Source organism: Melopsittacus undulatus, chromosome 8 (genome assembly GCF_012275295.1).
Source record: "Melopsittacus undulatus isolate bMelUnd1 chromosome 8, bMelUnd1.mat.Z, whole genome shotgun sequence".
Classification (NCBI taxonomy): domain Eukaryota; kingdom Metazoa; phylum Chordata; class Aves; order Psittaciformes; family Psittaculidae; genus Melopsittacus; species Melopsittacus undulatus.
Genome location: NC_047534.1, coordinates 6,275,191 through 6,301,152, shown reverse-complemented (window position 1 = coordinate 6,301,152; position 25,962 = coordinate 6,275,191). Strand labels below are relative to the sequence as shown.

The window sequence follows — 25,962 nt, the reverse complement described above, 5'->3', positions numbered from 1 at the left end:
TTCTAACTCTAATTCCTGTCAGCTAGCCTGTGCCACCCTTATTCATTCTGAGCTGTGGTTTACTTCCCGACTACCTTTAGTTAAGGAATTAACATTTTAATTTGAAGTGCTATTTATCTACATTTAATTGTAGCAGAGACCCACCAGTGGGGTTTTGTAGGAGACCTCTGCACGTGTAGCAAAAGACCTGCATCCATGAACTAATGATATAGCTGCACACTTGGATGCTTTCAGAATATGGTTATGCTTCCCATTAAGCAAAGAGGGTGAAATGTCAAATGGAGAGATGTGAATTGTACAACCTTAGCAAACATATAAGGAAAAAAATGAGAGGATGGGTTACCCTGTTGTATGACTGTTTCTCCTGCGATGTGTGTGACGGGAAACATGGCATCAAATATGTCACTGGGAAGAAAAAAGAAACATTTATTAATAAATCAGACGTACTTCTTATCTAGCTAGTAGACCTTCATTGTTTCATTTAGTATTCATTAATAGATTTTGCAGAAATAGAAAAGGAAAATGTTAGTTGTAACTGGAAAATGAGCCCCTGCTTGGCAATAAATCAAAATAACAGTTAGGCACAAGCTGTGGTTTAAAACTAAGCGAGACCATGATTCAGTGCATTCTGTTTTCAAAGAACTCCTGAATTATATGCATATAGGCCACTTCTTATAGCACTACACAAACTAGCCAGCCTGAGTATTTTACTGTCCAAGCAGACAGATTTCAGGTTTGCAGCTGCAATCAGTATGTGTCACAGCAGTAATTGCTAGATGCCTAAACGGGAGCTCTCCTCTTCTGAACATCTGGCTTCGTATTTACAAGGAAAACCTGTTCCACAATACAGAGCACATTTGGAAAGGTAGATGGCTCTAAATTAATGTAGCATAAGAGCTGGCAAGAGACTGTACGCACAGTGAAGAGGCTAAACTCTGAAAATCTTAGTGAGTTACTTGTGAGAAGGGAATTTGACCAATGCTACAGAAACACTGAAGCTGCAGAAGAGCCTTGCACTCATTAATCATCGCTGAATTACACACCTTACTGTGGTCTCCAGCATACTGTCACATATCCTTAAAAGGCCAGAGCAGTAAGGACGGGAACACACCCTGCACCAACACTTTGGGCACACTGCCCAAATCCAGTCCTTTGTTTATTGAGGGAGACAGCAGGCTCCATGGAGCCCAGGCTTCCTTTCCCCACATCAGATTTGGGGGAACTTATTTTCAGAAGCATGAACAGCACTGAGACGGGCGCTCCCCACCTCTCTTCCCCTTCCTATGCATCACTCTCAAGGGCTAAAGGAAATAGCTCCCCAACACAAACAAAAGGCAGCAAGGAGGAATTGTTAACTAATCTCTTCCCTGGCCTGGTGTAGGAATGGTCCATCCAGGGACCACCAATGACAGCGACTAGGTGAAACACTTCAGCCTGCAATGAAGCAAAGTACTCATAATCACAATGAAGCCCAATTTATATCAAAATAGCCAGAAGATCAGCAAACAAACCCATGCTACATTTCAATGCCTTATATGGGAAATGCATATTGCAAAATCCCATTATTAGCTTATTTCCTGTTCAACTGTTCCAGAATGTATTCAGGCTCAGTTCTAGGAAATGTTTCACTCTGAAGTTCAAATTGGTCATGTCTTTCGTCTTCAGCAGCCAGAATGATTCTGCTCAGTCTTGCAGCTCTGCATCAGCACCACTCGTAGGAGAATGGGGAGATTTCAAACCAAGCACTTCCCACTTCTGCTCAGTACCTGCCAGGGATGCTTAGCCTGTGTCCTATAATAAAATGATATATTTAATTCATGTTGTTTCGTCAGGCCCACCTGTGCTATTCCTACTCACATTCAGGAAATACCTCCACCATGGACAGAAAGCCTGCTCAGAGCTTCTATCTTTCTAACAAGAAACCTCTTTCTCACCTCATTCTCAGCACCAATGCAAAGACCTATAATTATTCTGAAGAGTATACAAATTGTATTCTTACATCCACTAAACTCATTTTTGATGATCTTAAATGGGTTCAACATTTCTCCAGTTCAAGGGATTTCTCTGTTGGCAGGAAGCGTTTGTCCAGTGCAGGCTGTGGATCTGCTCTCTGTACCAACCCTCAGTGCCCTCTACCTAAAAGAAATGGGAGCTGAGCTTCAGGTGGGATGGGGAAGCTACCATGATGATAGGTGATGAACTATAACAAGACACCAAAGGACCTTATGTTGATGAGACAAGTCAAGCTGTTTGTTTTTCAGCAGCTCTTGGACCTGGAAATTCATTATGCAGAGGCTCATTTGCCTCCCTGTGGTTTCCCCTTGGCTGTTCCTTGGCAGCTCACTGAACTTCAAGAACAGTCCTGCAGCCTGCAGAAGATTTTCTTGGAGGAAAAGGCACTCTGCATGGCAGAGAAGGAAGTCTTCAATGCGATACATCCAAAAATAGACACAACACTGTGAATATCAATAACGAAACCAAAATGTCACTGAACAAACTTGGAAACCTTTTCTTTTTTTTTTTAATAGAAATACAGAGGAAATAACTACCCACAGTTTTACCCTTTCACCTTTGTTCTAAGGCTGTATTTTATTTATAACTCAACAATTGACTGTACAAACAGTGCCCAATAAATTATGTATAGCACTGCACCCTTCTCCAAAACATTCACGTTTCACTTCTACAACACCTTTTAGTTTTATCAAAAAAAACCTCTTTAAAACTCATGGACTACAACTTCCAGCTGACAGTGTATTGAAGCCGAAGTCTATCAGCTGCAACAGCACTTCTACCCTGATATTCTGCTGCGTAGCAGTGTAGCAGAATATTAGGGTAAATATTCTAGCACCCCATATATATTGTGCTTTAGCAGTCTTAATCTTATTAGACCAAGAGTTTAATGAGACCTTTGAAGGACATATCATCAAACATTAGTCTAAAATATGAACACACAGACACACAAGGTACCTGAAGTCATAGTGATGTTAATTTACATCTCCAAAGTGAAACAAGGGCATATCTGGTGATGGCCTCTGCTCCCAAGGAACAAGGGACATCACAAGAGGAAACGGCCTCAAGATGCACCAGGGGAGGTTTACATGGAGAAGAGGAACAATTCCTTCCCCAAAGGGTGCTCAGCCATTGGAACAGGCTGCCCAGGGCAGTGCTAGAGTCACTGTCCCTGAAGTGTTCACATACCGTGTAGATGAGGCCCTCAGTGCCATGGGTTAGTGGTGGCCTTGGCAGTGCTGGGGAACAGTTGGATGTGAGGATCTTAAAGGTCTTTTCCAACCTGGCTGATTCTATGATTCCATAATGTAAGTGACCAGTAATACCATGGCTGTCACTGGAAACACAATCTTCTTTTCTACTAGAGACCTTAACTGACATGGTTAGGCCAAGATCTCTCACAGTGATTGAATCAGAATGTTTCTGCTTTTGGATGCTCAGTTTGAGATTCACTAAATGGACTCAGATCTCAGATGATATGGATCAGCAGGCAGTTTCCCAACCTACAAGTCTGGCAGCCAAGAACTGGGACATTCAGAATACCACCAAAGAAAACCACTCTTCTAGAAATTATCATCTCCTAAAGTGCCAAATGCTTGATATCCCTATATGAAATCTGGCTTTTGACTTTATTCAGACTAAGTATAAAATCCAGAATTTTTTCTTACTGCATTTATCCTCAGCATCTGAAATAAGCACAAGAATGTCACAAAGATCAGTGTACCAAAATACTTTGAAAGTTAAGAAAATTTGTTCCTGACCCAAGCCAAAATCTGAAACCACAATAACCAGATGTATTTTCCACCTCCCCAGTAAATATCTGATGCTCCATATTCAGTTTCAGCCATGTCTCTTAGGTCTGTACTATGTAGAAAAAACAAGTTTTAAATACTGAACAAGCTAAGAAGTGGCACTTGCTAAAGGCAGAAACAATACGGCCAAGGTAAAAAATATGTCCTGTTGTCTTTTTCCTGCGCCGTGTGCCTGTTTGTAAGACATTCAAAATCATTCTCTGACCACTACAGTAAAAATATGCCCTTACAAATACACTGCTGCAACCATCTCACCACCAAGCAAAGACTGTAGCTATGTTCTCCTACAGCTCTGCAAAAGCAGGCAGTTGTATTTCTTGGGTTTGAAGGTTTTGCTAAATAATTAGGGCCAAACACACACATACACATTCCTAACAACCAAAATTTCTTTCAAACGTTTTTTTGGTTTTTTTGTTTTTCCCCCAAGGTTTTATTCCAGCATAAACAGAAAGCCAGAAAATCAGTAGTTAAGTCTTCATCAAATGTTGAACTACCATGACTTCATCTTCTGTCCGAGCTGCAGCACCAAGAACACAGCAGCCTCTGTTTCCTCTCCCTGTACCAGCTATTTCACTACTTACACTGACCATTCTAGCAATGCTGTGTGCTGGAACTGGTATGGGAATGGTTTGGGGTTTTGACAGGGGTTTTATGATTGTGCTGTAAATGGGAACTGCTCAGAGAGATTTCCTTATTTTGTTGAAAATGCATCCTTTGCCCTGTTTCCAGATGACTTCCTCAGGTAATGGAAAAATAAGAGAACAGCACACCAGTTCTGGTACTTCAGCTGTTGTTTCATGATACTGCAACCAAGACAGATGCACTGCACCTAGCATGTGGCAAGCACTGCAAGTACTTGGAGGGCTCTTTCTCACCCTCTCCAGAGCCAAAGCTTTAGAGGCTTTGCAATTTTTTCACAGCTTCCCTACCTTACCTGGCTACTCAAGGTACTTGGAGCCAAACACTCCAATCAGAAGGTATCAAGGGCAATTTTTGGCTTGGAAGTGTAGCTGTACTGTATGTACCTGAATATGGATCCAAAGGGAAACACTAGCAGGACATTACTAATGTTTTCCAGGGGGATTTCTGCATATTTAATTCTTTGTAACCTTTTGATAGGATCATTCAATACCAAATTAAAAGAAAAGATTAAGCAGCACAGAAGATACAGAGAGCAGTTACCTAGTCCAACAAAATGAAACTAAGAAATGTGTTTAGACATGAAATCTCTATCAATTCAATCAAAAAATACCATCTGTCTTCTTAGGGAATATCAAAATTTAAAAGAGGTTTTTTAAAAGGTCAAAGGTATCAAAGGCTTGAAGCAAGTTTTAACACATAAAGTGTCTTCCATGAGGGTTACAGCAGAACTGCAGACAACTGAAATCACAGGGGCTGATCTGAGGTTGCCTGTCAATCATCATGATTCTGACCACCTCTCTGCATCGAGCCAATTCCCTTCTCATGCAAAGAAAAAGCCACTGAAATAAATGAGACTGCAGCCATTTAGACCAGCAAAGAGTCAATCACAGTGATTGCAAAATAAACATGATGAAACACTTGATTTAATTCAGTAGCATTTTATAGACCCCTTTTGCCAAGATGCAAATGCCTGTGCTATGAGGAAGCCAGTAGAGAGGCCAGGGCCAAGGGGTTCTCTTTCTCACAAGGAGTGATAAAAATAAATCACCTCATCTGCTTTTACACCTGCTTACAGTCGACACAGAATACAAGATAGACAAGAAAAATAATGTGCACTGTAGGTAATACAGCACTGGCAATGGGCAACCGAGAATGAGCTTGTTAAAACAAAACAAGAGAAGGAGGATTCCAAGCACTTTCAGAACCAGACCATGGCAATGGCCAAAATAGGGAAACTATGTAAGACAATTTATCAGTTTCACAATCAGATTTCTTTCCAGCCCTCGCTCTGCTGAATGCATTGCAGGAAAGGAAAAATGGAAGAGACAAAATGTATACGTGTTAGGCAAAAATGGAAAATCCTCGTTATACCTGCAGGTTATAATTTGTCAAGAGTTCAATCAGAACAATGTCATTGCGCAGGCAGACTCAGAAAGCCTTCAGTGTGTGTGCTACACAGAGTTATTTCTTCCTTTGCTATCTCTCTAGCAAAACAAAGCAAAGCAAAGCCTGTATTGTTGAGGATAGCTTCAAAAGATATGTAGCTGCTCTGGTATAATTCAACAGAAGACACACATTTTCTCGGATTGAGGCTGTCCGAGCAGGAGGATTCCACCATTTTAAACCTTTCCCTATTTACATACCTTTAAAGTTTAGTAAACAGAGTTAATAGTAACTCCACCTTTCTTTAGCTGTAGCTTTTATTATCTGGGTATTAAGAATTCTAAAGTTGGGGGTTCTCTTCTTGTCTGTGTCTAAGAGTTTCTTATGATTCATTTCCTGAAAAGACAACAACTTTCTAGCAATCATTCTAACAACCGCATCTCCTGCCCTGTAGGGATTAACAGCACAAAATTTAAACCTTCTGCTTAATGAAGGAATAAATTCAATACTTGACCACTGAACAAAATGCAATGGTCGATGCCATGTGTAAGTATAAGGCTTCAATCCATACCGCCTGTTCCTAGGAACACTGCATGTCCTTGCTGATGTACAATACTGAAACCACACAGAAACTATACTTATTATTTACTGACTACTGAGAAAAAAAAATAATGCACCCAGGTAAAATAAGATTCCTTTATAGAGGTATTTAAAATGAACAGCCCCAAGCTTAAAATTGCTGTAATCGAGTATGTGGTGTCACAGGCATGTACCTAATAAGAGTCAGTAATGAAGCCTTAAAAACATTACCCATCTACTCCTGTTAATTTGTTTTCCTGTTAGGTCACCAACAAATGAATTATAGCAACATACAAAGCTATTAGCAATTGAGAATATTTAATTACTTCATTATAATGAGCAATGTTTTGTTATTATTACAATTAAAACATGCATTAATTTTATTATAATGACCATAAAAGTGTTTGAAATCAGACGTGAGAAGACATTGTAAAAGGCAGGTTAACATTAAAGCCCATGTCTAATTCCATAACATTTATTAAGTCACAAGTTCACATAACTAACAGACATGTGAAACAGAAAGAAATAAAATATTGTCATCTTCTATTTCTGTGAAGTATTTCCATTTTTACTGTTCTATAAAGTCCTTTTATATTATTAATTATTGTGTCAAATGAACTGAATGCAACTTTATGAAGCAGAGCATTAATTCATTTTACAAACTTTATGCATCTACACATCCATGAAAGAGTTTCTGCAGGGATCTTCATCTGGAAAACCATCTGTCATTACCTACTGCAGTTAAGAGATAAGAAAAGGGGCTAAGCCTTTTGCATCAAGAATGACAAGGTCTAATCCCACACTCTATCCCCCACTGCTTTTGTCTTGGCCTCCTTTTGCTTTGTTCACCCCACAGAAGCATCATGTCACTGAAGTCATGCTGCCAAGAGCTTGGTTGTACCATGCTTGTCCAAGTGTGGAAAGGCAACGTACTATCATCTCTACCTAACCTTTCACAAGGTTGAGGGAAGACCATGCTTCCTTCAGTCCCAGTTCCAGACCCACCAGTCTGTTTGCATAAGAAGCCCTGTGGCAAGTCATGTGATAGATGCTGGGAGATCAAGAACCTTATACAATGCGCACGTTAAGCCACATACCACATTGTGTCTAATGCCAGGCTGCAGCCACACAGCACCCCTTCTAGCAGACCCAGCTGAACACAGGGCAGCTTTCCAAAGCCTTTCACAGCAGACCAGTTTCATTGGTTTTCATAGTTTGCTGTACCAAAAGGAGTGTAGCCAACAGGTTGAAGGAATTATTTCCCTCTGTTAAGCCATTGTAAAACAGCTTAGAGTACCCTGTCCAGTTTGGGGCCCCGCCATACAAAAAAGACACCAATAAACTGGAGCAAGTCCACAGTGGCCACCAAAATGGTCCAGGGCCTGGAGCATACAACAGATGGAGAGAAGGTGGGAGAACTGATTATTCCCTTACAAAAAGACAATCCGGGAGATCTTATTGCTGACTACAAGTGCTTAATGGGAGGTTATAGGGAAGACAGAGCCAGGCTTTTCTTAGAGATGCACAGCAGAAGGACACAAGGCAACAGACACAAACGGGAACAGAGGAAATTACCACCTGATATAAAGAGAAAGAAAAAACTCACTATGAGGGTGGCCAAGCTCTGGAAGAGGGGCCCAGGGAAGGGGACTGTTTCCAAACTTAACTGGGCAAGGCTCTTGGTTAGAGCAGCCAACTCTAACCAGACTAGCTTTAAGCAGGAGGTAGCAATAGGGATGTCTGGAAGTCCCTTCCACCTGCTGGGATCACAGGGTTTGGGACCCAGCTTGTCCTAGTGGGAGAGATGAGGTGGTCAGTGTTGTGCTCAGCCGCAGACACAGGGGAGGCAGGGGAGTGTGAGTCAGGAGGCCAGCTGGAGAATATCCCATGCATAATGCATGGAAAATATGCACTCTGTGCACTGATGTTGGAGTATCTGTGGGCTTCTGCATGAAAAACTGCAAGGGGACTCTGTCCCAACTTCACATCACTAATAACCACTGCTCATAAGCATAGTCTGTGCATATCAGGAGGCCTTGATTAGAAATTGGGTAACATGTTTTCTGGGGGGGGAAACAGCAGTCTGTTGAAACTGAATATTCCTGTGGAAAATGGCTGATGTAATTTCCATTTAAAACGTTTTAAAAGTTTCAAAACATCTAAATGTCCTACTGTGATATCTTCAGAGGATCTACTTTTCACTATGAAATGACTTCAAAATTAAGTTTCTTAGTAAAAGGTTAAAATAAAAATAAGACACTGTTGAAAACGATATTCTAGTTGAACTTCATCATATTTGTTTGCTTATTTCCTGTGTGTGAGCATTCTCTAGATTTCCAGCCTGGAACTAAGATTCAAAAAGAGGGGAAAATTAAATGCCAAAAGGAAATCAAACAAGAAAAAGAAAACCCAAGCAAACAACAGCAACAACAACAGAAACCAAAAACCCAGAAACTTGGGTCAATAAAATACACTTACTGCTTAGTCATGATGTACAGATATGTATATACACACACACAGAGAAACACACATACTAGACCGCATAGCCTTCTTTCTGGTTTAGTAAGTATAGTGATTAGGAATATTTTCCTTAGCCAGAAGGTACTGGACTCTAATTCAGTATAGAGGCATTCACAGAGGTTATATACTGTAAGAATACAGCATTGCTGCAAGCATACTCTACTGAAGCTTTTACTTTGAGAAAGCTCCAAATATATTATTATTAGAAGCACAGAAGGTCACTGTAATGAAGTCAAAGTCATTATAGGTATGAATTGGCATTGTAGAAGTGACTCAGGGAAACACTTAGACAATGACAAACTATGTACTTCAGACAAAGTGAGCCAAATTCATCCCTGGCATCACTGAAATGAGGTCGGTGTATTTTATGCTGACTGAAGAGAACGATGGCCCAGTCACAGATGAATATATACTATTTAAATTTTCCACACAATTACTTCTCATTTTCTCAAACATTATGGAAAAGTCCATTATGGAAAAACGAAGGCTAATGCCATGCTGAAAAAAATAAGTATTGTAACTCTATAGCCAAAAGAAAATTGCTTCTGGTGGGACGGAAACAGAACGCCACAAGAATAATATGATCCCAAAACTCTGTTGTTAGTAATATGAAGCAAATTCCACCAGTGATAAAGGGTGACTATATTTGAACAATTTATCCCTTCTGGTACTTTTAAATCTCTTCACTCTTTAATTTCAAGCTCCCTCTTCTGGACTATCCCAATGAAGCTAGAGAGTCACTACGCACTACTCACACTACTTACTTTAGTAACCAGGTCCTTGGTACCTGGCACTAATACAGATCACTGGTCACCCTGTCCCACTGTCCTGATTCCTACAGTTGAAGTTCTTTGAAAATATAGTAATATATGCTGAGATTTAAAGAACTCCCAGGAGAGTGCAGTTATAAATGCACTGTTATGCAATCTCTCAGGGTATACGATGGAGGAGATGTCCCTCACCATATGGACATAGGATATATATCCCTAGGGATATTCCTATATAGAGATATAGGACATTATTAAGGTTCTTTCCAACCCTAACTATACTATGATTCTATGATTTTAACTAATGAAATATAATAGATTGTATTTCATATGTACCTAAGTAAATATGCACTAAACCATGCCATGTGCCTTGCCTTACTGTGCACACTGTGCAATGAAATAACTCCAGTAATACATTTTTTGTTCTGACATTCAGACAGAGGACATTGTTTCATAAAACGAAATTATATAAGTTTCTGGGTTTTTACATCCCTATGATCAGAAAGCTGTTGGCAGAGAAAGTTTTATTCTAATAATTCACCCAATTTTTCTATTCAGAGCACATTTACAAGCAAACTGTTGTGGTCATTGAACTTGGACATGAACACAATATTCATTCATTTTCATTATTTTCCTTCAAGTTTACTTTTTTTCCACCCTCTGTGCAAGAATCACTTCTAACAGTTTTCTATAAATAGGGGAAAATTAAGTGCATTTGATAGTTATGATTGCTCCTTCAAACCATATACTTACTGCTCCTACATGCTATTTTTATGACTACAGCTCCTGCACCTAGAAGAAAGGCTTGAGTGCCACAAGAGAGCACCTGTGCCTGGCAACTATATCAGCACAAAAATAGATAAGAATTATCAGGTATGAGGTTAAAATCTTTTCCCTTCTATCCCTGGTTGCCCTTGCCATTAGCAGAAAGACCAGGATACTGCAAGAACACTAAAGATTCCAGTGCTAAAGAATAAGACGATGCTAAAGACTGACAAGGTGCTCAATATAAACAAATTCGGAGGGTTTTTTTAATCATGTTGATGCAAAACAGTTTTGTACATCAGGAAACTCCTAAGGTAATTCTGTATAATTGATAATGTGTGTATTAATATGTAGTGCAACTGGGAAAGCTCGGAAGTCATTAAGACACTGAAGCCAAGGCCCTGCAGAACTGAGGTTCCCAAGTCACTCAGCAGCATGCTGGCTGCGAGGCAGAGGAACGCATGCTGCAACTAATCAAGCAGTGTTTGACATGCATCTCCTCTGGCTGACAAGCACATAACATACGGCTGCAACCATCTCCCACATCTTGCTTAATTAATTTCCATCCTTGTTGTGTGCTCCCACACCTGGAGATATCAAACAGCTGCGTATAATAAAAACACTTTAACCTGTGTTAATGGATAGGATTCAATTTCGTTTATAATTGGATCAGTAAATGAAATCATTATAAAACAGCTGATAAAGGTTCTCTAGAATGAGTCAGAATGGGTTTTTAAAAGTGTGTAAATCTAGTGTTAAAGAGCTGATGAATAAAATTCAAAGCTGACACAAAACCACATGTCCACAAGCACTTGCTTTTCTATTTGCATATCTATTATAGCTTACAGACATGTGCAAACTCATACACCCACACATTTTCCTTATGTTTTCCTTAAGTTCATCATTACTCCCCTTCATCTCTGATTCACAGCATTTCTGAGATAGAATCTTTTACAATAAAACAAGCTAGAGATAAAATTTCCCTAGACAATAAATATTTCTTTTGCAGGCACTTTTTAAGCTAACTTTCACAATTAAGCAACTTCATTTTTTTACAGCTCCACTAATTCAGAGAAGACAAAAACAGAGGTCAATTAGATCAGATGATACATGCACTTTTTCTTCATTGATCTGTATTTGCAGGGGGTTGAAGGAAAGGAAGCCTTTGTAAGCACGAAGAGCTGTTCAAATCTCTAGATGCACAAACACAGGCCTAAGGGCACGCTTTCTTCATATCTATGTAAATAAATTCAGATGTAGTTACATTACTTTGTTCCACCTTTCTTAATATTTTTCTTTCTCAGACCTCACAAACCAGCAAGATATACGTCAAAGCCACCTTGAAGACACCCAGCAATAGTGGCAACACCACCTGCTATTTCCAGCCTCACAACACTAATTCCCAGCAGTTTGCTGTGGCTTAAAAACCTGTCTAGCAAACATGGCCCTAATCTCATTTTTCTGTATTCAAGGAAAAAAAAACCCCAAGAGTGCTCAACGTTAAATTCTGCACTGTAACGTTCACGGGTCTACTTTTATCTTTCCACAGTGATAGCAAATCTGGAAATCTAAGCTATGTTGGGCTTTCATTAGCATTGCTGGGATGGGAGAGGGGAAAAAGCAGTGTTGTGTATGCCTTCCTGCATATCTGCAGTACATTTTTTAAATGCCTGGTTGAAAAGGAACATGAAGAATTCGTCGGGCAGGCTGGTGGATCAGTATTAACACAGACATTTGCATTCGCTCTTAGCCCAAACCTTCAAACACCTTTTGCTTGGCTCTGCTAACCCCGTGTTTGCTTTCACACCGGTATCACTTTTAAGCAGGAAGAATTACATTTTATGGCATTAAATAAACCAGGATAAACTCAGCCTCGAAACAAATTGCAAAAAAAACCTTGCAGAAGTACATTATCACACGACTCATGTTGCTTCCTCCCAACTAAATAACCCTCCCAGTTTACAGATTTCTGTTTAATTTGGCCTCTGGCATGACAGAAAGGAATTTTTTGCCCATTTACACAACTCTATGAATCAAATGTTGACAACAGTAAGCTGCTCTTCAGTCTGACTTTGAGGCATGCACCGAAAACCAGCCAAGTGCTGTACTTGCTCTATCAGGTCTTGTGCATAAACCAGCTATGATATGGCCTGTAGCATACAGATCCCTCTGAAAAAAAACAACCAAAACCCAAAAGAATGTTTCAGAGTTCCTTCTCTCGAAGGCTTGATGTATCAGCAAGTATAATTGTTCCAAATCTGGAATCCTGGCTGGCTACACTGCTGTGAACTGCTCCAACACCAGCACCTTAAAATACTCTGTATGTAAGCTGCAAACTGATTTAGGTTAAGTTTAAAAAACAGTTAAAAACCCCAGAATATTTTGCTGTTTAGGAAACATATCTCCACTGGTTTGAATATATTTTTAATGTAGGGCAAGCAGGCTTTATTCATATTGATATGAAATTCCATAATACAACAGAGAAATGAAGAAGAAATTTCTATACTAAAGCCCACTTAAAATAAATCCAATTAAAGGGAATAAAAAGGACAAGAGAACAACTAATTCCTTGCCTTTGCTTCTCTTCAAGGAATATTCATATAAATCCCTGCTCTGACATTTATGCCGTTTCATGTGACAGGGATCAGAATTCTCCATAGCATGTTTTTAAGCCATTTACCCCGACAGCACCTTTATAATGAATAATAGAAACCTCTCCACGTTCACGGAACATTTTCTATAGACTCACAAAGGGTTTAACCCTGCAAGCTTTTATCCATGTGAACAGTCAGCACTTGAAATAAAAGGAGTAATTTAACAAAAAGGGGGTGGCAGATGAGAGATTTGGAGTGAGAATGTTCTGGGATGAAGAACATCTCTCTTATCTGTGCTGGTGAAGTGGCTTGTAATCACGAGTATTATGTATGTGCTTTGTAGTGGAATAATAATAATAACAAGGAAAATTTCAAGCTTAGTGCATGAATTAAGTGCCCTGGATCCTTCACCCTGCTTTATTTTAAACAGAGAGCTTCACAACTTGTCGACCCACATCAGATGCTTCCTTTACATGTTCCTGTTGCCAGAGGTGGAAGAAGGTCATAGGTGTTTAAACCTCAATTTGCATCTCACTTCTTGGGTGGAGGGCATCAGGAGGGACCTCACCCATGGTTGAATGCCTTGAGATAACATTTAGACACAATGCTTATGTCTTAAGTATACAGACAGGAAAGGGCAATGTCTGTGCATGGGTAGGGGTGACAGCCTTCAGAAACTCACAAAGCAACACTCCAGACTTTAGGACACTTCACTTTGAATCTAGACTGAGATGGTATCATACTAAATCAAATGTAATTTAGTAGGCACATGGTAGAGAAATTTAGTCTTGGTAAGGGCCAAAAGAAAGGAGGAGGAAGGAGGCAAAAAGTGTTTCTTAAATAGAGGAGATAAAGATGGCAGGAGATAAGAAGGTCAGACTAGGTGGTCAAAAGGTTCCTGCTAAGCCTAAACTCAGTGACAGATACAGAAAAGCAAACATTTGATCTTGGAAAGATTTGCTCATACAATAAATGGCTTGAAAAAAGACCAGAAAAGAGCCAGTTATCAAAGCAACGCTTATACCCTGGTAGTAGGTAAATACATGATGAACCACACAAATAGACACCAGTACTATGGATCACCTCCCTCTCCATTTCAAACTGCAACTTGCATTCACATTCCTGAGATTCCCCTCAAAAAACGGACTGCACTTTCTGCAACACCTCCACAATAATATCAGGTTATTAAAAAAAAATCTTAAATGAATAAACAGATCTGAAAAATAAACTACCATAGGATTTGTAACATTAAGTTGACTTTAAAGAATAGACTAATACATACAAAGGTCACTAAAATATTTATATTAATGATGGAGCTGAACACTAAGCAGATATTGACTTCTGTTAAGGTGAACCTCAAGATTTATTGGCCTAAGAGGTAAACACTGACTGAGATAAATCCAAGGTCAATATTTACTACCAAGGACAATAAATCTTCGTGGCCTATGAAACATTAAATAAATAAATACATGTGTACATATACATTTACAGACACAAGTGTATCTACAGATTTTACACAAATTATTTGGAAGAATGATCATCAACATCATTTGTTACAGCATGTTTTCTTAATTTTGCTAGAAAGAACCAATGAACAATCATGAACCTCTGTAAATCAGATCTATTTGCATATGTCAGCACTGGTGATAAGGGTGACATTTCTGCTTCTCCAAGTGACTCTCTTTGCCCACCAAGCTGGATGAAAGGTTTCTAAGATACAAAGGGAAGTCAAGACCTTAAGTGTGAATTAGCTGCCCTATTTCCATCTTAGCTTGAGAACCCATGCTTGTAACTTAAGAAGCAGAGTTACATGCAGCAAAGTTGTCTGAATAATTGTTGTGTTCTGGACTTACCAGCCACAAAGATTTCTGATGGAGCACTTCTGATTCAATGGACCTTCATCTAAGGTCAAGTTTCTTCCCATGCAAGATGAGCACAGGAGGGGAATATGCGGGTATTCTGGAAGTGTTTTAATAAAGGCACTTTTACTGTAGCTGTGGTCAGTTTTGTATGAGCCCAGAACAAAGACATATCAATCAAACTGAGCAAAATAAATAAATAAAAGCATTAGATGACTTTCAGAGTCATAGGCTTTTTTCCTTGAACTAGAAAAGCAAATAAATTTAACAGGAGTGCTGACAAAAGTAGACCTTCTCTCCAAACAGTATACAAGATCTAAGCCAAAAGGAAACAGATGACTTTGTGTGTTTGTAGGAAGTGATTAGAGAAGGTAGAACTTAATTTATTAAGATGGGAGACGGTGATTCTTTTGTTGACTTTCCAGGTCAAGTGTTAAAACCTTCCGCAAATAAGGCAGTAGATACACTACAACTAAGCCCTAATGGTTCAGGAGACTGGGCTGTTTTCATACTTAAGGTTTTTCTTGTTCTTTGAACAATTGTTTTAGAAAGCCAAGTGAGAGAAATTTGCATGCCTCCTGGTGGCCTCCCCTTTGGAAACTGTATGGGCACTGGCAGCTAGAGGCTGGTTTGGACTAACGTATCTTACTGTCCCAATACAGAACACTGCCTACAGCCAACAGGGACAGCTTTGGAACTCTTTCCTGTGCATCCAAGGGACGACAGAACAGGCAAAAAAAAAAAAAAAAAAGGAAAAATGGAAGAAGAAAAGGAAAAAGAGGAAAAAATCCCCAACAAACCAAAGACAGAACAAAGTGCTCTAAAAAAAATATTTCATTTATCTACCAGCCTGACAAGTCCCAGAGAGGAATGTGGTGCTGCACAGGCGGTGCTGGCCACTGGATCTGCAGGAAGGAAGACCAATTAGAAGTGCTGGGCAGGAAAAGGCCTGTTAGCACTGCTACCTTTAACTTAATCTTTAATCTCCTCCTATGCCTCCAACTTGTCACCACAGGCATTAATCACCTTGCAGGTCTTACATCGATCTCAGGCTCATTTATATTATTTGTTTTAATGGCCTCTCTCATGCCACTGGTGTTCGGTGGTGTATAGCTCTGCCCTTATTTCCTGCTGACTGTTTTGGTCTATCAAAGCCTTGGGGTTTATTTTTACGCAGGTTTCCTAAGGCTACAGTATATCCACAGGTTTCAGTGATCATATCACAGCTGACCTCTACAGAGAGTACTCCAAAACAATCCATGAAATATTATTGCTCCAAATATTTTAAAAGCCTCTGAAGTCTCATTAAGATGAGCACTTTATATTTCACTGAATTTTATTAATGTTCTTAGCAATTCAAGGAATGGCAGAATGGCTGCACTCTTAAGCAGGATTTATTTCTTAGCTTGCAAAGAAAGGAAAAGTGATTTTCAGCTATACAAAAATTGGAACATGGAAGGAAGATAATAAACTGACAAGCAAAAGACAAAATGTCTTTGTACTCTGTCTTCTAAATCCAGAAGAGATCTAAGTGTTTTCTCAACAGACAGAATTGCTATATAAAACTTACAGCCAAGATTTTCAAAATTATAAGCCAAAAATCCATATTGATGGGTTTTCAGAACTGGTAATTTCAGGACAATGGTGTTCAGGAAAATGTAATGCCAAAATAGACTCGATTAACAGGCACAACTTTGAAACGCTTAGCAAAAGGACTGCTGTTTCCTTTGAGTAGAAGCTGGGTCCAGAACAGGCAGATTGTGTTTCTTGCAAACTGTTTACCCCTGTGAGGATGCTTGTAAAAGGGACTATCGATGAACAGCAAGCACAATGACAATATTCAGAATATTTATATTTAATGTCACTTTCACTTTGAAATAATGCCAAAAATTTTCCCTTAAAACTCAAGCTCTTTCAGCTACTGTGAAGAGCCCACTATGGATTCTTAATGCAATACAATGTTTATTTTATATGGTGACATATTTTATATGGTAATTGTTTCACAGCAGGCAAAATGATGAGGAAATATCATGGAAAGTTTTGGATGAGATCTTAAGAGAAGTAGTGACTCAGTGACCTGCTGGGAGAAAAAATGGAGAAGCATAAACCTCTTTCAGTCTGATATTTTTTTTTAATTACAAATGGAGATTTCTAAAAATACTGTCTACTTCACTAGCATTTTGAGGAGGAGATAGCCTAGCAGTTAGTTTTCATTCATTTCAAACCTAAATCTGTTAGCCATCCCACAGTCTGAAATCCTTATTCTGAAAAGTTCAGGAAGGTGTGTTTTCCCTTATGTGAACTCAGGATTGCAGTGTGAATCCCTGACCTTTTATTAATCAACTCAGAAAAGACTGAACTAAAAAGCACTTTGTTCATTGTCTTTGGTGGCTACAGATTGATGTCATCCCAAGGTAACCTGTGCAGCTATAGATTCACCATTAGTCCAACCAAGGCTTAAAGACAAACTTTGAAAGCAAGACTAATGAAAGTCATAGAGATAATTGGAAAATGAGGCTCACTGCAATATCTGCTTTCTCCCTTTATTTGATAACTGATATTCTAGACAAAATAAATCAATCAGTTCTTCAAGGAAGCATGTTCAGTGCTATGAGCTAAACTGCTGTTTCAAATGGGAAAATTGATGAGGAAGAAGAACCATAATGTTTCTAAGGCAATAATTTAAGGGGGATTAACAACAGCTCATATTGGAAGAAGAAGCCCAGAGGTAATTTTATGAAGAATATTTCATGGCACAGTCTTAAGAAGTGGCGACGCTGTGTTGAGAGGTATTGCACAGAGTATCACAGGACAGAAATGGATGCTTTCGATGACTGAAGTAATAAAGATGGAACACAATTCAATAATCTAACATGAAAGGCCATGCATGTAGAAGCTACAGCAATGACTTCTACTTTAGTATGGATTCATTAAATCAATGGATAACTGTAAGCTACCCTTTTTACCCTTGGACATGAAAACAAGCAAAACCACCTGTATCAGTATCAAATGGGTCACTTCCAAGTGAGCAAGGAAGTGTTAATGACATTGTAAAAAGAAGTTCTGTAAATGATCTCTCATTAATATTGTGTACAATTCTAATCAATCATGTGCAAAAGAAAGAAACAAGATGCATTTGATCCAGAAAGATATATAAAAAGGGTATTCTGGGGTGATAAGTGTACTGCCTATCTTTTAGAAAAGAAGAAACGAGTTTGAATCACAGCAATAAAATAAGAACAAATATCATTTTAATTAAGAAATACATAGAGATGAGAGGCAAGAGTAAGGGTCAGCATCAAAGTCAAAAAAGAGTTATTTTAAGTAATGGACAATGAAGGCATGAAAAACCAACACATATAAACATTTAGTCTGGAAATTAGATGCTCTCCTGCCATGGGAACAGTAGTGTAATGTAGCAGCTTTCCATCAACTGTAGGCCAATAAACTGGAGAAAATAAAAATATCTTCATTTAGGTTATCTGATGACTTGGGTTTCTAAGTATCAGATGGTGGAACTTAATGATTCAAGAGATTTAGACTGCATACCCAAGGACAAACAAATCAATGTTTCCTAGCAGGGAAACGAAGAGTAAAACAAGTGCAGGGCTGCTGTCAGAGAAGACACTGATTTCTGACAGCCCACTCTTGTAACTGAGATGAAATAGCTGGAAACCTCATCAGATTTGTTCCTCTCAACTTTTTAAAAGATGAGAGGCAGTGCCAAACACTCAAAACAATAATGTCTTGCCTTTATAAACAACCTTTAGTATCACTGGATATAAACCAGAGACTTGGACATCTGCTGAGCATGCCTATTGGATTGGCATCAGTGCTCTCCCCCTGGCTCGCACGGAAGGCAACAGGGTCAGGAATGAGACATCTTGTTCTTCAAAAACAATCTCCCATTTTGCCACTGGTAGCTTTCAGAATCCACCTCCTATATAGCTGAATCCTCTTTAATTTTGCCTGCTTTAGGAATTTTTCTGAACATAGTCTAGATTTCCATTAGAGGCAGAGAATCCATCTAACTGCATGTGTTGTGCTGAATTACTGACTATCGGGAGATGTGTGGAGTTTGGTCTCTTGGCACAGTCATGGGTAATGCTGTATGTCCTGGTACATCCTGGGAACAGATTGTCTGAGACTACAGCAAGAATTCTATTATTACAGATGTAGCCTGGGACTGCCTTTCTCACTGTTCCACCAAGCATCTTTCTCTAGCCTTTAATCTATCTGCTAATAAATGTTATTTTTAAACTGCACTAGCCCTCTCCATATTTTGCACATTCCCACTAGAGATGCAGACAGCCTTTATTCAGACAAACATGCCAGATGGACAGGGCATGAGAGTAACTGGAAAAGGTCAGTACCAGTGGGAGAGCAAGAAAGAAGGTGCAAGGCCAAAATAACGGTACCATTCCCATAATCCCCCTATTCTTCCACCCTTGCCAGGAGATCCTGCTTGGCATAGCCTGGCATCATGCTGGATGAGATGCAGAACAAACCAGTGCCGCATGCCATGAAGCATTTCTCCAACTTCCACTGATGGGATGATTAAATTAAAATGGAGTTGTGGATGAATCCAGTAACTAGTAAAGGCACTGTGTGATTCAACCAGGTCCAGAGGCATTTGGGTACAGGAATAAGCAGTGTGAGATCATTAATACCCAGCTGATGGACTAAAAGAAAAGCAAAGGAAATCTCTGAGATCTCTCTTTCTTCCTTTCACCGGTCTGAAGACCAGACAGAAATATGGGCATGTGTAGGGGAGTGCTAGCTATTTTAACCAAAACATTTCATCCATCCCTAAATATGGTCACAAGATTTTAGATACTTGGCTTACTCTTAAACATTAAGATTCTGAATTATCTCCAACTGTGTAGGCTGTAAAAGAAAATGCATAAACCAGCAATCCTGCAAACTCCCTAGAAACATATTCACTGCCAGTTTTTCTCTGTAGCTGTTATATTAATCAGTATCTTAAGAAATTAGAATGCCCTGTGATTATATCTCTTTCAAACCTAATAAGTAATGCTTTGCAATTAACTTCAACTCACCCTCCTAAATGGCATTACCTACCATCTAGATACACCAGAGGAAAATGCCAAGATTATAGCACCAAGTATATGGGTTGCGTTTTCCTTTCAGTGAGCAGCAAACAGCAACATTTCAGTGGCATCTTGGTTACTCTCTTAAGATTTCTAACCCAAATGGAAAAAATGTGAAAAGATCAGCTGTTCTCAAAAATATTGCCAAAAAAACACGTTCAAAGAATTTTGCCTGGATCGGAACTCAATTTTCCAGAATCTGGCCTTGAACCAAACTCGAGAGCCCAAATTTCAGGTTTCAGTTTTATATCTTATCAGATATTCATACACAAGTTCATCTTTCAAAGCAACCTATATGCACTTGTGTAGAAGTGTGAGTGTACACACAGTATGTGTGACACTGGGGTGTAGTCAATGCATTTTATTTCTGTACTTGTAAATGGATATAGTCTCACTGAAACATCTCATCTGCCATATGAAAGTGTTATATATATGGAATGAACAGTGTAAGGTATTATCAACATACGTTTGGAATAGTCAATTTATAAACAGGTTTGGCAATATCTGATTTTAACTGATGAATGTTGATTAAAAGGGAATTTATGTTGCCTTTCAAGACTCATGGGCTAGAATACTTATTTTTTCTTCCTGAAATTGAACAGATGCCAGAAATAAATCAGAAATTGCAAAGTGGAAGAGAGCAGCACACTGAGGGCCAGGAGGAGAAGCAAAGTGGAAAATTACCAGAGTGTAAAACTTACGGAGTTGAGAAAGGAAGGCAGAGTGGCATCACTGTGAATGGCAGGGGAACAGAGATAGAAGAGAATTCAAGTTGACCAGAAATTATTTCAGTAATATAAGCCAGGGACTAAAAGCATCCTGTGAGTTAAACCCTGAGTTTTCAATAAATGTAACTCCAATATCCTAGCAATCACCAAATCTCCAAGCGCAATGGATGGATTTTGCCACACAACACAGATAAGCAAACACAGAATCACAGAATCACTAGGGTTGGAAGGGACCCCTAGAGATCATCTAGTCCAATCCCTCTGCCAAGACAGGACCATCAGGGTGAGTTTGCTCTCATATCTCATTTGCATTTTAGAAAAGCAAACTTATAAATTTGCTTTATATGTGACTTTTAATTATGCTGATTTTTCATGCCTCTGTGACTGGAAACCTGGGTCACCCTATTTATTACAAGAGGCTGAATCCGGGAGCAAAGAACTAAAAATCACTAAAAAGGTGAAAGAAAAACCATAAACTTTAAAAAAAACTCAGGAAAACATACTGGGTTTAAAGTCATATACTTGAAATCTGCCAAATGTTGTGCTGATTCACTGTTACACTCTTGCATTAATTAAATCAACAAAAATAAAAGGAAAAAGCAGACTCCAGTAATAGGAAAACATTAATTCAATCACATTACAAATACACTCTTTTTATGTGAGACTTCTAGTAACTAGGAAAGGCAGCCAAGTTTCGACTGCTCTCAGAATCTGTAAAAACTAATGAGTGACTTTCTGATTGAGTTAGTTTTACAGAAGAGCTGAGAGCACAATTTAATTCTCTCCTACCAATATTTTCTGTTGTTTTGCTCCCAGTTCACAGCTCCTTTACTTTGTTCACAGCTCCTTTACTGCGACCATAAATTTAGTATCGATTAATCCTCCTGCTTAAAGTAGCTTCCACTGACATCCACTGAGCTCCTCCAGATTATAAGAGCTTATTTGCATAGATCCACTTTCAGGATCAGAAACTCACTTTGTAATTTTATTCATCAACCACAATAACAAAGGATATCCAAAAAGTGGTCAACACAGATAATGGTTACTTACCCTTCGTAATAAAAAGCCGAAAGCACAACAGGCAAAGAGCAGTTTTTAGGAGTCAACTATTACCAATACAAATACACTTCACAAAGCTTTCCATCATTTGCTTTTCACTTCCATTCATCCTTTCTCCTAGTGCCCTGCATAGACTTTCTATCAAGCTACAAATCAGATCCTACAGCTGGATTCTCCTTTCTCCTGAGACTTAACGCAGTTAGATGGCATTAATAAGTATTGATTTACATCCATGAGGATCTTCTGCCTTAATCTTCTATCTGATCCATTAGCAGCACTTAACTGAGGACTAGACAATATGCTTTCGAGGGACTGCTCAAGTTCAACAATGCTTAAAATGACCTAGGCCACAGAGAAGGAAAAAGTGCAGTTAGCAGCTCCAAATGGAGTTAGCAGTTGATACTGAACATAACCAACCAGTAACAAAACCCACCCCACTGCACACTAGTTCAGCCATGCTGTTTTGCTGTGTCAGGAGGACCAATCCTTCCAGTTCCTACGGCAACAAGAGGTACCACTAAGCCCTCCCTTTTGCCTGGCTCTCATGACAAGATGATGAGACTGGTGTCTCAGCACTGAACATCCTGTTTTCTCACCCAAAGGGCTGCAGTTCTCTCTCTCACTTCACATTCCACACATTTTCACATGTGTAATACTTTCGCATGTGCATATTTTTAGCTTAACTAGTTGAAAGGGAAAGCAGAGGAAGCTAAAATCGGAAGTATTATTTTGCACTATTGAGCATATTAATGATGCCTTTTCACCTCATCAACATTCGCATCAAAACTAACATGTTAATTTATATTCTTCATATAATACTAATTATGTGTACAGCAGCATGATACCCTGTATGAGGAGCTATCTCACTATAAGAGATGAAAACATGTTATGATTCTGACCTTGTGATGATACAAGTACTTAATCACTCCAAAGAATACTGATTGTAATAGGACTAAAATGTGGTCCCTAGAGATGCTTTAAAGATCATGTAATTATAAAAGATGCTAAATAATTTTATTTAGGAGTGGTGTTAGTGATGAAAATTTCCCTTGAAAAGGCATAGGAGTAAAGCAATTCTGACTATTGCCCTGGCTTCTGCTGGGACAGAGTTGATTTTTTTTCCCTTAGTAGCTGTACAGTGCTGTGTTTTGGATTTAGTATGAGAATAATGTTGATAACACACCAGTGTTTTAGTTGTTGCTAAGTAGTGCTTACTTTAAATCAAGGACTTTCCAGTTTCCCATGCTGTGCAAGTGAGCAGGTGCACAAGAAGCTGGGAGGGAGCAGAGCCAGGACAGCTAAAGGGATATTCCATACCACAGAACATCATGCTCAGCTCGGGTTAAACCATGACACTATATAACACTTCAGTATTGCAAAGAATGTCTTTGCAAAGAATTGCAAATTCTTTGAAAAAAAATTCTTTGCAAAGAGTTTTTGTTTGCAAAGGCCTAGAGAAGAAACATTACTGTATGCAATACTGTTTTTACCCCCTATTCTCCTTCAACTATAACTGTAACTGAAGTACTTATCTAATTGCGTGCACAGATGTGTCAACAAAAGCATTATGTAAATTATACAGTTTCTAATTAGTAATGACAAAAATGGGTCAAAATACTGATTTACCAATTTTTCATATTGAAGAACAGCCCAGATTCTGTGTAATGTTTTAGACAGCCCCATTATCTAGAAGTTTCAGCAATATTCAGCTGAGAAAAAATAAAAGCTGCACTCCACAGATGTACGGTATCTTCTTCAGCTCTAATGGAGGACACCCAGTGGCCAGGTACAGCAGTAGGAATACATTCTCTGGGCACCAGGTCTGTATAAAAGGATTTGTGAATAGAAGAGAGTGGGAAAACGGTTTTTGTGACCTACTGCTTTAGCTTTGACTTTCTCTTTCAGACTACCAGGCAGCAATTCTGCAGTGCTGTTAGAGACAGCTCTCAAAGAGTACAGGGGATATCCAGCTTCTGAGCAGCACACACACTGCTGATGCCACTCTGACAATAAATGGGGTTTGAAGTAGCATTTGTATGGTCTGAAGCTTCTCTTTTCCCAGCACACTACCAGCCTTTCTCTCTCATGATGCAGCACCTTCACAGAAAGATTCACATCCACATAGCATTTTGAGGAGTTTTAACATAAATGCCTATTTTGACAACTTTAAGCCTAGCCAGCCTGAAAACTCAGCTGAAGTGCTTTTTAGAAGTACTGCTGGTACATAATATGTCATGTGGGGTTAGCTGAGACAAAGGTTTAAAGCACACTTAAGAAATTCTGTAAGATGGGTGTAGATTCAAAATATGTATTAGACTCACCTATAATCTCACATGTGTAAATAATACAAAAAGCCACTGAAAGATGTGCAGCAATTCCAGTGCAAAATAAGATCAATGTCAAGATCACTAAAGATTTCCCAACCACAAAATTACATTGCTGCAAAGATCGTTGAAGTCAGTTGTAATACGTTATGTGAACCAATAGGCAGAAGAGCTAAGACAAAATGCAGTAAGTTCTAAAAGAGATGTTTTTCATGTGGTTCATTTCTTGCTTTACACTAATCTCTGACCTGTTAAAACAGATTTCTGTTTACACACTGAAATACAGCCTGTAAATAGAAATACAGGGCTTCAGTTTTTCACACACAATAGAAATTTCAAGTAATTTGTGTATTTATGGCAATCTCAATTTTAGCTTCCAGCGGTTAGGGTTTGGAAGTATGCTTTTGACTGCTCATATTTTCTTTGTTACTTTATACTTCTCCATTTTAATAACCTTGAACACAGTGACCCCAGGTGGCAGATACAACGATGGCTGCTTTCAGAAGCTGAGCCAGACCTTCATATTTCATCATGAGGCTGAGACGTCTCTGTGTCCTAACTCAAAGTCCCCAGTGGCAGTCCAGATCAGCTTGGTCTCTGCTATGGGACTGAGGAGGGTTTGTTCCAAGCAGATCAATAAAAGTCATAATGGAACAGAGGCCTTGTTAAGGTTTCTGTCTCAGAACCACCATTCCCCATTTATGCATGGAGGTTTCTCTAACAACACAACCTTCAAATTTGCTTGAGTGCTGGAAAGAGTCCAGCAGCACAAACCTCTGCATCTGGGCTAAATCAGAATGCTGAGAAGCCAGGTGAGGTACCCGGCACAGATCCTTGTGCTGCCACAGCCAGGCAGTTGCTTGCCCTAACTTGACCATGCAGGTACTACCAGTTTGCCCTGTAGACATGCACAGTGTTGCTTATCAAAATGAGACACAGATCTAGATCCAACAAAAATCATTATCTCCAACACTTTGATTTTAATAGGACTTAGGCATCTCAACACCTCCCTCTAAGCCTCAGCTGTCACACTTGTGACCCATAGGGTAAAACAGCACCAATAAAAGCATTATCAATTCAAAATACAAACTAACAGTAGGCAGACAACTCACAGTAGCTTCTCCATCTTTAAAACCATGTCATTTCACAGGTAAAACAGATCAGTGAGTCAGCTCTCCTCTGGTGTGAGTTGCACAGCAGACAGAGCATCTGTAAGGCTTTGCTTAGAGGCTGCAGTCCAGAAGAGAAAAGTGTGCTTTAGAGTTGATGTAAATACATTAATTGAAATATAAAAGGAGACTTTTTAAGCTGCTCACTAATGGAAAAGCTGCCCAACACTATTACTCAGTACTTTAATTCATATCAATTAGCCATCTTGTTCATGTACAACATTCATTAACTTCACATGTGTGATTTTTAGTCTTGAGCCAAACTAGCTGGAAGGAAGCACAGGGTACACCAATGCCTTTCCAGGGGATTGCTCACCAGCTGCTGAAGAGCTCCCTAACGGCAGTGAAACCCTCCTGCCATTGCCAGAGGGTGTCACTACGGCATTAGAACAAAGCAACAAAACAAATAAAAGGACTAAACAAGACATGTGGAGAAGTTCAGCAGAAATAAGCTGTATGTAACCTTCACATGAATTGTTCATCATGTCACCCGTGGGCTTTAAGAATATGGTTCTGGAGTCTAAAAACAATGTAACTGTATTTTCCTCTCTGCATTTCTTGTGCTCTAATCTGATTTCTAACACAAAGTATTGGAAGTAAGAAAGGAACTACCTATTAGAGCTGGTTGCAGAATCTCCATT

The 25,962-nt window shown here is 39.2% G+C and overlaps 1 protein-coding gene across 2 annotated transcripts in view; it reads right to left on the bottom strand.

The window, feature by feature from the left end:
• Positions 1-25,962, bottom strand: part of PRKAR1B (protein kinase cAMP-dependent type I regulatory subunit beta) — a 104,027-nt gene that overhangs the window by 41,798 nt on the left and 36,267 nt on the right. For both annotated transcript variants that reach the window (XM_005145279.4, XM_034065584.1), the window contains exon 5: positions 344-405. In XM_005145279.4, the coding sequence (XP_005145336.1) occupies positions 344-405 (62 nt within the window). The remainder of the gene's footprint in view (positions 1-343; positions 406-25,962) is intronic.